Raw genomic sequence first — 12,767 nt, forward strand, 5'->3', positions numbered from 1 at the left:
ATGCACTCAATTTCATTTCAAGTTAGCACAAATTATGTGACATTATCTGTAGAACTTTTCCTGAGGCTCAGGTGACATTTTAATACGGGTGTGGGATGCTGCGCATAACGGAAAAAGTACGGAGCCCCTGAGTCATATTTATTTAGGAAAAGCTCTCCCTTAGGAGAACTCTGACCCTCCTTAGGGTAAACTACCTGTTTGCAAAATAAATGCACAGCAGGCATACTGGAACACTAGAAAGATATGCTTTGACAGTCAGCAGGAGAACACAGGACTCATCTCATAAAAGCAAACAAATGGCCAGAAATTTATTTATTCTGTTTGAGACACGATCTTATAAACTGAGGTAAAAAATGTAATACACAAAATATTAGACCATAAATTCCGTGTATGTGTTACAGATGACATTCTAAATCAAGCAAGAACCTCAATGAAACCTCATATATTTCAAATGAAAATGTTTTACTTTTGCTAGGATAACCTCAACATTTTTTATTTTTTTTTTTTTTTTTTAACTTTTGAACTGAAGATTCTCAGTCCAGTCTTCCTATCTGTGCTATTTGCTGCTTCTCATTTTACTTAACTTCAGCAATTTAATTATACTATCCATTTAAATTTCTTCTTCCTATCATCTTTGCTTTTTTATCTGTCATATACTAAAAGGTACACTTCAGTTTCTTGTCTAAAAATACCATGGAGAATTCTTTTGCCTTTTTTGTTTGTTTGTTTTTTGTTTTAATTTATCTACAATTTTAGAAGTAACATTGCTGAAGAAAAAAACACATGTAATTCATTACCCGACCAAGAGTTGAACATGCGTGTGCAGGTTTGGCTCCATAATTCCCTGATGATGATCCATCTTGCTGGTGAGTAGTGTGTCTGACTTCATAAGGAGCTACAGACATTTAAAGTAAGTATAAAAATGAGAAAATAATCCAAAAGGTTCTACTAGGCTAAAGCAAAAAATTAAATACTGCAAGGTCAAGCATCAGTGACCCCACAGTATCATAGTATCGAAGTAGATTTTGTCTTTAACAACAAAATTCCAGCCACACGCTTGTCTTTCATGTTACATCATTCTTCTTCAGACATTACTGATTAGAATTGTCATTATATATTATTAGATAACAGAAAGTATTGTTCATAATGTGGAAATATCTATGTAGCCCATTTATATCTTTATACATTTTATATACTTACAGCCTTATATAGCAGAAGGCATTACAAGAAGCAAGAAACAGTTCAACTGAGATGTAAAAAAAACATGCTTTGACAACGCTATCTAACCGTAAATCACAAATCTTCTATATATTAATCTTCCATATACTCTTCTCCTCCCCCTCCCTAATTTCTGTTGAAAATCAAAAAACGTGACTCACCACTCCTCATTATTTGGAGTAAAGTTAGTAAAGAAAAGTAGCAAAAGAAGGAGTGATTGTTAAGTCAAGTCACTTGCATTCTACTGCAGTAAATATAGTAAGCAGTGACATAACGGCACATTTAAGAACAATGTTTTAGAAACAGGTCAAGTATGCAAACACAAAGGCAACTCACTTGCAAACTTTTACAGAGTGAAAACTTCTGCTGCCAGCACATTTAAAATGTACCACAACAAAGACAGTCTGCATTAGATAGACAGCATTTAAAGGAATCTTGATGAGAAGACAACCCAGGAAATCTAGGCATTTTTGAGCTCAGGAAGACCTTAAAAATTACATCCTGAAAGCCCTCGCTTTCCTAAGTGGTCTTATCCTGGTATCTATTTTTATTCCTGTACAAGTTCTAATTTCAGAAGAAAAAGAAAAAAAACACAGGAAGGAAGTTGGAAAATATACAGAAGCACTTCAAGAGGAGATTAAAGTGCAAGGTCACACTGCTGTGTGTTTGCTAGCAAGAAAAACATAAAAATTATCAAGAAAAACAGTAAAATCCACTGGTATATAGCCATAGTTGCAGTGCAAAAGGCTGACCTTAGAGACACTTTGTCCCAGTTTCAGAATCATGCTTTCAGTACAAAATAAGTCTAGCAAGATGAGTTCTGTGAAGCTATCACCTCAGACACATACGCAAGTGGTGGTGTTTTCAAGCCTAGCCTTTTGCATACTCATCAGGAAACTGGAAGGTTCTTAATGTTAAAGGCCAGAAGGAATCAGTAGGTCATCTAGCCTGGCACTTGGTACAGCACAGGTCATAATGTGTTATTCAGTTACTTCCACTGAGAACACGTTTGGCTGAAGAACTTCTTCTGGAAAGAAGAAGTCTGGGTCTGAGCTGAAAAATTCTATGCCCTTATTTTAATTTCCAGTGCTTTCTGCAAAGTAAGAATAGTGTTCTACACCTCCAAGATTTTACCACCTCAAGCAGCTGCATGATTAATTTTATAAGAAGTTGATGCCTGCATTGGAGGCTGCTGTCTATGCACTACACAGCTGTCAATTCCATGAGAAACTTCACTGAAGTTACCACCGCATGCAAATTCAGAGACACCCTATCCCTACTCTCTCAAAAAAAGCAAGTCACTGACAGAGCCTGAAAAAAATCCCAGAAAACAGCAGAGCACACTAAAGGTAAATATGGGCAGCTGTTCCCAATGGCATCCTCATTCCTAGTGCACTGGTCTTCAGGGTGTATGCTGTCCGCTGCAGGTCTTATTTACTAGAGCAGAACATGTCATATCAGAAGACAATCTCACTAATATTGCTTTTTTCAGAAGTCAGCCATCACTCAGCTATGCTAAGAGTGGGATGGGAAAAAAAATCCTGTCTCTGAATGAATGGTAGTTTAGCTAACCAACAAATGAATGCCTGCAACTCTGCACTAATATGATTTTCACGTGAAGGCCATTTGATAGTGTTGAACACATTCTTACCATGGCTGTAATGAGTTTCTAAATATTAGCTCTGTTTTTTCCACTCATTTGTAAATGAAGACAATTGCTAAAGGACTAGAACACTCTACTCCTTGCTCACTACAAACACACTAACTGGCAGCACTCCTTCTGGTCCCTTTGACAGAGGAGTGCTATATACCAGTGCCTGCTATCTTCACTGCTTTGGTCATCAGATGTTAGAATTAGGAGAGCACAGGCACCCTACTATTAACAGGAGCTCCTCAAGCCTTTGTAAAAACTGGCTTCTGCCCCACTACCCTCTGACTAAAACAAGAACATTTTGCCACCTACTTTAAAGGCAGTAAGATCAAGGACACAGCATCATTGTAGTGCTTTATTTTTATCTGTTTTGTCTATGTTACACTGTGGGACTGTTTTTATATTCATGTCCTATTGTTATTTCCGTTATGAAACTGGAGAGATTATTACCCTTTCCTGCAAAGGAAGGTTCATTGTAAATTCAAATAGTAATAGAGCAGCTACTGAAATCAGGAGTGGGTTTTTCTTCCCCTCTAACTATACCAAAAGCATCATACGCTCTGAAAATACTCACAAACTCTCAATCATTGAGATACACTGCACGTAGTCTTGTCAGAGACTGGGTATTAGCATTTATCTGTGAGCAGTGACACATAAATCTAACTAATTTACCAGAAAGCAAACAGGAAGACAGGAGTGAACAATCAAAGAAAAGCTTTTAGGCAAAATAAAATGACATGATTGGATCATTTTCCAAAACTCGGATATAATTAAATTTTAAAATCACTGGGCTGATTGTTAGTTCCATTTGAAATTTTGATGCTTCTACAAAAAAAAAAAAAAAAAGAGAGAAAAAAGCATAATTGAATACAGTGTGCACATTCCAACTTTTACCCTACCTCCATGCTGCTGCTCCAGCCCACTTCTTGATTTACCATATCCGTAAGTTAAGGGTATTCTCTGGTACGTAGACGGAGAAGCAGGAGGTGAACAGATTGGAGACATCGGTGGAGACTTGGGTTCCTGTTTCAAAAACAAATCAATGCAGAAAGGAACTCTGAGATGACAACAAAACAACCAAGTAATTCTGCACCACAATCCAAACACATGCAACTTGATGGACAAAGAAGAGGAAAACACTGCGATTCCCTCCGGCTCTCTATATCCGAGAAAACTCTCATTAAAAAAACAAAAGAGGGTAAAGACAGAATTTGGTATTAAGCCTTCTAGGGATAAAGCATGGTAATGGCATAGTGAAGCTTTACAACAAACAGCTTAAGATATCCTACTTCCAAATATGCCTGAAGGAGTGAGTGCAGAAGGCTTAATGTGAGTGGGTATCTTTGGATTTACATAACACGTTTAGTTAATCTGAAGGCATTATTTCTGAGAGAGCATTCTTTGTACTAAAACACGTACCAAAAATATAAAATAAATCTCTGAATTGGTATTTTAAGCATCTGGTGGATTTGTAGGCGTTCCTGGGTATCTATCCTAGAGCGCTCACTCTCTCTTGACTTACAGAAAGTGTTTCAGAGGATGCGATCCTGAAGCAGTTTACTGTATTAAAGGAAAATGCAACACAACAAAGACAACCCAGATGGAGCCAGAGGTTTGAGGGCAGTGCTCTGCTTCAGTGTCAATGCACGCAGGCAGGAGACGTACACGCTCCTCTTCCTCATCCTGCTACATCAGCTGTGCATCTTGCAGCAGCTTGTTGCTGCTGGTTAACCTCCAGCTGGGAATGCCATCACCCAGGCTGACACAACACTGTCACGCTGTGTCACATACGTGTGTGAACAGTGCAAGGAGGTGACACGTCTGCCATGGGGCACCCACGGTGTGACCCCACGCAGCACCCGAAGAGAAGGCATTATGCCTAGGGAAAATTATGCAAATACTGCTCGCTCTGTGAAGTTGCATGTCTTTGAACGAGTGCTCTCAACTCTCCCAAATGCAAGGAACACAAACCTCCCTTGGCCAACCTTGTTACACTAGCAGTTGAGAGCACGAGAAGCTGGGACGGTGTTTCACTGAGGACAAGAGAAAAAGAGGTTTCTTCTGGACTGCCCCTGGGGGAGATTAGTAAGGAGGGAAGCACGGTGGCCTTATCCCACCCAGAAACAGTGGCTCATGACCAGCTCTCCCCCTTTCAGCACCTCTTCTCCAGCTAAGTGTTTCTGGAGCGACTAATGATCACGCTTGCCATGAGAAATCGCTCGCTTTCCTGTTTATTCCCCCTTGAGCAGACAGATTTCTACTTGCCCCCCCCTCCCCTTGTACTCTCCAAGACATAGCACTGCACTAGGGAGGACTACAACACTGCACGAACTTACACAGAAGACTACAGGGATGAGTTTTAAACACGCTCATATAAAGAAATTCCCTTCAGGGATGTGACTGGTATGAGATCTTCAAAACAAGAGCACAGTCCCAATGGGGATTATTTTTCACGTAAGGAGCCCATCTTTAGTACTGTGCTGCAAAACTGCGTAAGCTCACGTGAGTGTCATCACTTCCAGGGCCGGACCCAAAAGGAGAAAGCACAATGACACACTGGCCTGAAGGAGACAGGGCTGTTACCTGTTTGTCCCCTTCATCTGTTCTCTTGTAGGAGTTTTTTTCCAGAGTTGCATGTGGAACCTGAAACTTAACTCCATGGAGCTCTGCTGGAGTCCCATAGCGTACGTCACCGTCATTTTTCAGCGCCACGAACCGTGGCAGAGGCAATTCTTCATTAAAAGAGAGAAAAATTCAGTTGGGAGTTCAGAACATTAACAGTCCTTGAAGCAGCACCGTACTGTAAAACCAGTGAAGTTTATCTGTGAAAGAGCACTATTTATATTTTGTAATATTTATAAATGTGGAACTCCTGTAATTATTTTAGGTCTTAATAAAGATGTGAATGGTACACAAAGCCACATTTGCTAGCCTTACAGATTATCTCTTAATGCATAGAGAAAGAAATAAGCCTTATGCACATTATTAAAGTAAGCAGTAAACTCATTTCCTGCCTTGAAAACGTTGCCTGTAGTAAAAAGAATAGCTTCTCATAGAAACTGTGGGACTGATGAATTCATTAGGTCAGGATGACAGTATTCTCAGTGCTGCCATCATACAAGGAGCAAGTTATAAATGGTAGGGCTCAGAGACCGTGTCAGGGCCTGGTGAGACGGCTGTGTCAAAAGGTCCCATTTTGCTTCTCCTTTGCAGAGCAGAAGAGGGATACTTTTAAGCAAATGTATCTTTAGGACAATTTTGACTAGTTTGAGGGAGGGAATATTCATTATAAATCATTATCTGTTTTTGTACATAGTCACCCCCAAAGATCAATACAGATAGAATTAACAGAGCGTAGCCTTCAAAATTAAGCCGTACATCACCTCTGTAATCATTTACACCTACAACTGCTACCACGAAGAAAAAGAAATCAATTTAGATTTGCTGCATGTTTCTCATCCCACTCTGAAAGCATCAATATATTTCAAGGGAAGATGTAATTAGCACTGGAAGTGTTTCAGGCCGAGTAAGTAAGCAGGATACCAATACAAGGACCCTTGCTTGCTCAGACTGGTGGATGATGCACAGCTGCTGTACCTTGTAAAACGCACACAGTAAATCTCACTTCAGTTCAGGTTTCTAATTTAGCTTAATTTTTCTCAGACTAACAGTGGCATCCTTAGAAAGATGTGCAATGCAAGACATCACAGACAAGCCATCTGCAAGGAAAACAGATGGACAAACCCTGATGTGGTCTAAGCCCCGGTCCCGCCATGCCAGGATCTGACCCCTTCGCCTCACTGACAGCTGGGATGAGGGGCTTGGCACACATGGGGCTGCAGATGCTTTCACCTGTGGGTGCTTTCACCCAGGAAGGGGCAAACCCTTTGCAACTCACTGCCCTCAGCAGGGGCAGCTGAGCTGAAGCTGTGCCAGCAGCAGTGCCCCAACTATGAGGCTTCTTCTTTCTGTACGTCTACTATCATTGTCATTCTTTGTGGAGAACAAAGCTGCTTTAAATTACACCTACCATACGTTTCCCTATCTAATGACAGGAAGCATTATTTTAGCATGGCTCCCAAAGCACCCCTCCACCCAAGCAGCTATCAGCCCCCGCAGCAGACAGCCGTCAAGATCAGAGGCCAAAGGTGGCAGGGAGATGCATCCACACCACTGACCAGCCACTGCTTGGCAATGCCTTTTGAGAGGGGCTGTAGGAGCTGGACTCGATGATCCTTGCGGGTCCCTTCCAACTTGGGATATTCTATGATTCTACGATTCTAATCTCAGCTCTGCCACGTGTCATTCCGTGCAGTTTTCTACCAGTTACTTCCAGAAAGTAACACTGCCTTCTGCTTTTCCTCTGTTCCACAAAATACAGTGGTTTCACAGACGAGCTAGAAGGAAAGTTTACCAGCACAGAGAGCTTGCAAGCATTAAAGAAAGCAAAAAAAAACAAGTGCAAAGTGCTGCAAGCAAAATTTACTACTTACCATTCTTAATGCTCTCAATCCGTACTGGGAACCCCGACTGTGCTGCCGCAATTAACTTCAAAGCAATGTAAAATTGAGCAGGACCAAAATAACCCACGCGCTTGGCTCCACAAACTTCCGTAATCTAGGAGAGAAGAGACGCGCTGCTGGTAAAACGCATTTCACTTTTTCAGGGAACGCAAGCAGCTCTGTGTAAACAAGCAAAGCAAAAAGTCCTTACAAACGCAAAACGCGTGTTGTATTTAAAGTTATCTAGTAAAAGTATTTGTTCCAATTCGGGATATTGCTGTTTGATCACAGTCCCCTTAGAACATCAGGGATAAGTTGTTATTTATTACCATTTTTAGGAGCATTGCTGGGGAGCAGTGCTATCCTAAAATGGTTTGTATGCTTTCATACTACATCTGATTCTAACAGCAGGTGAAGTGATCTCATCTCACGTTTTCACTGCAGAAGCTACGGCACTCATAGAAAATCCTACTTAAAATTAGTCCTTAAAACAGCTCAGACAACTGCTGTAACCAGAACATAAATGCAACGGGAAATTCCCCATCCCATCACTTCAGCAAAACACGCTTTGGGAAAAATTAACAGAGTCTTGGTGCTGAAGCTCCGTTACCACACATCCTTGACCAGAGTTTGGCCACCTCCTCCGTGAAGCACGCAGCTCCACTTCTACATGCTCAGACACCAGCTACACGAGCAGCAGCTGCCAGCAGGCTTGCAGCACAGGCGCTATTCCCTGCCGTGCCTGGAGCTCCGAGGCGATCACAGGCAGACTTCATCAGGCACTACAGTCAGACCAAGCCCCTCCCCGCTGCCCTCAGACACTGAGGAAAGCCCCAAGTTGTTTTCCTATGAATGAGCACGGATCAGCAATGCCTCCCAGCTGGGGGGGGAAATGGCAATTCTTAATAATCAAAGAAAATTATCTTCAAGCAAAGGCATCTCTGGATGCGGCTTCTGCTGTGGCTGAATGAGCTCTGGGTTTCTTCTCTTCCTGAGAGTTTCTGAGATGCACGGCTTCATTCCTCGATCACGAGATGCATCAAGCAGCTTTCTTTGACTGCTTGAAGAAAAGGGAGGTTGGTTCTCTGGACAAGAACAGCTTCAGTTAACCAGCAGAATGTGCCATTCCTTTTCCTCTACGCATTTTTTTTTTCCTGAAGCCACTCTTGATTTTTTTTTTTTTTTTTTTTTAATTTTCTCCCTGTAGCTGGCCCTACTGCTTATTTTACATCCGGGTGGGAGCCAGGATCCTGCAGCAGGACCCAAACCCATGCTATCAGCTTGCCATGAGTTACTGGGGCACTCTTACCAGCAAGAGGCAACGCTGAGCAGCAAGCGGGGCTTCAGGGCGGGGATCAGCAATGCTGGGAGCTGCCCGAAAAGAAGCTGCTAAGACTCACTTCTGCACCCGTGTTCCTGTACTTTGAAATATTAAGGCTGCTGGATGTTGCAAATGATCTGCTCCCTCCTGATACAGAGGCATTTCGTTCTGATAAAGCAGACTTAAAATAAAAATAATAATTATTATTTTTATCAAGGATACACCATCTGTAAAAAATATCATGTTTTTTCAAACTATCTGCCTGAAATTGCCTCTTTGTAATTTCACTCTTTGGTGGTAACAGGAGAAAAATGTTTTGTAGGCACAACCTCCTCTGTGTTATTTCTGCAACTAAACCCTGATCTCTTGCTAATGGCCTGGAGCAACAGATGGAAGCTGCCACAGTAGCCCCATTTATGACACAAGTAATTGTAGCTATTCACATAAATTAATTGTAGGTACAGGCATTTGCTCTTATTAGTGTCCCCAGGCAGCTAAGGCAGAGGGATGCTCGCTCCCTTCCAGCCAGCAGCTCACACCAGCTAAACGAGGACCCTGCTTAGAGCTGCGGGCTGGAGCAGCCTCTCTGCAGCAGCAGCAGCGGTAGGTGGCCTTCACCCAAAATTAAATCCTCAGAATATGCTGCTTAAATTCCCATAGCAGCTTAAAGTGAATACTGTTTTTTTTTTGTTTTTTTTTTTTTCCTGACTTTACCTTTTGCAGGGTCAGTGCACATAGTCTCTTGATGGGCAGATCACATTTAGTGACATGCATTCCTGAAGTTAAGCTAGTTTGTGCAATATGCTATTAAGACTCTCCAAGATCCACCTGAATTAAAGGCACTGTACATGACAATGCAAGATGGCATTTTTTGCAGACTAGACTCTCTCTGAAATAAAACAGAGTACTTTGGAACTAAGATTTATGAAAATATCCCCTGTAAGACAGGGAAACATCAGTACTGCTTTCCTTCAACTGATATTTAAAAACAAATTCTTTTTATCCTCTCCTGTTGTCAGTTTAGGTTACGTTGTTTTCAGTGAGAGGGCAAGGAAAGAACTGGGATTTTCTATTCACAGACTGCCAAACAGACACAGATGTAAAACAAAATAAATTGCGTACCTTGATACCGCATGGGATCTTAATACAGAACTATCGACAGTCACTTTTCATTGCCTTTTTTTTTTTTAGATTCTTCAGCAGAAAACTGCAATCCCCCAGTGACAGCTGAATATGGAAGAAAAGTTTAATGCGGAACATGTTGGAAATGCTTTTTCATGGTGGCGGGTTACTGCTGTGTCTTGCCAAATCTAACCTCAGGGTGATAAACAGAATTAGTCAACGACCGATCTATTAAATGCTTTTTGAGGCAAGAGCATGATGCTGAGTGGACTAAAACTGAGTTTAAACTTCTGCAAGGTGCAACTGCTTAAATGGAACAAATTCACGGGTCACTTGCCAATCAAGAAAAAAAGCTCATTGCACACAGCACATGAAAACATTTCTCAGAGAAGGATGGAGAGCCACAGTGCCTAACCTTGTGCTCGTTCTAAGTCAGTCCTGGAACAATGCCTGTATATTCAATGGCATTTCAGCAAAAAGCCTTAAAACACATGTTCTGTACACGAATCACACCACCTTCCCTATCACGCAACCATGAACGATGGGGAGAAAGATCGAGATCTATACGCCTGCACACCCTTCTGATGGGCCAGAAGTTCTTCTACAGTTGTAAAAATAAATAACATTTCTTCCCTCTTCTCTTTAAAATAACAATAAATAAAAAAATCTCTGACTTATCAACATTAAAATTTAAGACACAGCTATTGAGCTGTTTGGAAGACTGGCTGTTTTAAATTACTGTTCTCCATGTGAACTATTAGAAAGGCTTTACATCTTGAAACGCTGGAACAAAAAGCGGATTTTTGTATTTACTATCCACTCACTGCTCTGCTCTATCGGCTGACAGCGAGTGTTATTTTTGTAATTGCTCCTTGAAGACATCCCACGTGAAGCTGCTTTTCCCAGCACAATCTGACATTGTTCCAGCCCTCCCCAGTTCTCTCCAAACAAGTTTCCACCACAGCCTCCAAGAGCACTGACCTCTCAAACACCCTGGGTAGGTCTAACTTAGATTGCAAGAGCTAAACTTCAGGAACTGAGCATGAGCCTAGAACTGAAGTTTGTTTGCTCTACGTAGGGAAAGAGGTAAAATCAGTGACAGCTATTCAGTAACCCTAGAGCAGGTGGGCAGGCTGAAGTGGTCGTCCTCCAGCATCAAGGGAAAGGCTTTCACCTGTCAGCAAAGGTAAAGCTGGGATTTTTGCTTTTTTACCTCACCATTAACAATGCTATGTCATCCTCTGTATCTTGCTGGCACCCAGTTCTTGTCTGTTCTGCTCCCTTGTCACAATCTGCCGTGGTCACTTCACCGCCTGTCATTTGTGGGTAAACCCAGCCCAGGAAGGAGAAAGCCCCTGTGAGCGCAGTGCTGCTCTGAGAGGAATGCGTATAAGCTGAACGCATGTCCTCTGAAAGAAAAAGAAAATAAGCAACCACTTTGCCTACAGGATGACCAGCTGTGCTGATGCAGCTCCAGGCTCAGCCCTCCACACCAGCTGCCCCCTGATAACTCTTCCAAAGACAAATATTTGCAGCAGTACCTTATCAACACCTTATCTCAAAATCGTATCATGTGTCTGACCCACTTCGCTCCTTTTTTTTTTTTTTTTTTTTTTTTAATTTTCTGTTTACAGATTCTTTGATCTGCTGGTCGCAGACAGGTCTTGCTGCATTCTTAAACAGGTATTTCTTTCTGAATGGATCATTGTTCAAATACCTGTACCACTGCCTGGAGCCCACGGCTACGTGTCTCTTCATTATTTAAAGCGAAGTAAGAAACAGCACGTCGTGGACACAGGAGGGCTGCTGCCCAGCAAGGCAGCAGAAACATGCTTGAGCATCTTCCAGCCACCCAGAGGAAGGGGCTCTGCCATGGACTGGGTTGTTAGCCCTGCTCCTCTGCTTCCGCAGTACTTCTGTAACCACACTTGTCTTTTAAAAATGGATGCTTTAGCTGGTTTAGACTCTTAAACAGCACCTGGGATGCTCACCAAAATTTGGCTATTCTGAGCAAACAGGGTTCTGGCACCTAAAATGAAAGGAGATGGAAATGGCTTACTTTATGGCACACAAGATAACACATACATAGGGCACTTTTGAAGACCTAACTACAAAATCTCACTGTTTAAGCTCTGTGTGACCCTAGTTTAAAATTACAGTGTCCTTTAAGCTGAAGTTGTAAGGCAAGCTACTGATAAGCTACTACAGCTTAGCCACTGCAGTTACCACAGTTGTAAAAGCAGCAGGAAGCAACCACATCTGTTATGTACAACGAGCCGACAGCCCCACCAGAGCTTCCCCAGACCCCCCCATGCTGGCACGAGGCAGAAGCACACGCATCTGCACGCACAAGTGCTCCACGCACCGCTTCACCTGGGTGCTTCTGCAGGGCCAGCTCTTCCCTCAGGACGGGCAAAGCACTTGCCAGGCAGCCCCAGGCAGAACAACTGACGCCGACCCCAAGAACTGCAAAGTTTATGGCGCAGTGCACGTTTGTGCACACACGCACATGCACCCACAGACAGCATCACATGTGAACACTAAAAACATTTTCGAAGTACTCTAAGTCTCATGTTAACTTGGTCAATGCAAGGGTCTATGGAATCCCCTATCTTGTATCATACATCAGCTACAGACACCTGGAGAAATGGAAGAGCACAAATCTCACAATTCTTCTTTTCAAATAGCAGGAGTGGCAATGCCAGCACACTGCAAGTTACAGAAAGTATTGATTTGAGCTGTGCAGCTACCAGGACATGTGAGTCAGCATTGTTAATCAAAAGACTTCAGCATTGGCTAGAAAAACTGCCTGGGAATAAAGGCTGCTGAAGCAGCCTAACACTTACAAGCACAGATCTGCACCTGAACGAAATCCAGTCTCCTCTGCTCAACCTTTGGATTTTAATGTACAAAAACTAATCAATCTTTTTGCTTTATCTGTGTGTGATGTGGA

At 42.3% G+C, this 12,767-nt stretch overlaps 1 protein-coding gene across 3 annotated transcripts in view; it reads right to left on the reverse strand.

The window, feature by feature from the left end:
* Positions 1 to 12,767, reverse strand: part of REPS2 (RALBP1 associated Eps domain containing 2) — a 95,076-nt gene that overhangs the window by 56,945 nt on the left and 25,364 nt on the right. For all 3 annotated transcript variants that reach the window (XM_035542123.1, XM_035542122.1, XM_035542124.2), the window contains exons 2-5: positions 7,363 to 7,486; positions 5,453 to 5,601; positions 3,769 to 3,892; positions 798 to 895 (exon numbers count right to left, since the gene is read on the reverse strand). In XM_035542123.1, the coding sequence (XP_035398016.1) occupies positions 798 to 895; positions 3,769 to 3,892; positions 5,453 to 5,601; positions 7,363 to 7,486 (495 nt within the window). The remainder of the gene's footprint in view (positions 1 to 797; positions 896 to 3,768; positions 3,893 to 5,452; positions 5,602 to 7,362; positions 7,487 to 12,767) is intronic.

Source organism: Cygnus atratus, chromosome 1, assembly GCF_013377495.2.
Source record: "Cygnus atratus isolate AKBS03 ecotype Queensland, Australia chromosome 1, CAtr_DNAZoo_HiC_assembly, whole genome shotgun sequence".
NCBI classification, from domain to species: Eukaryota; Metazoa; Chordata; class Aves; order Anseriformes; family Anatidae; genus Cygnus; species Cygnus atratus.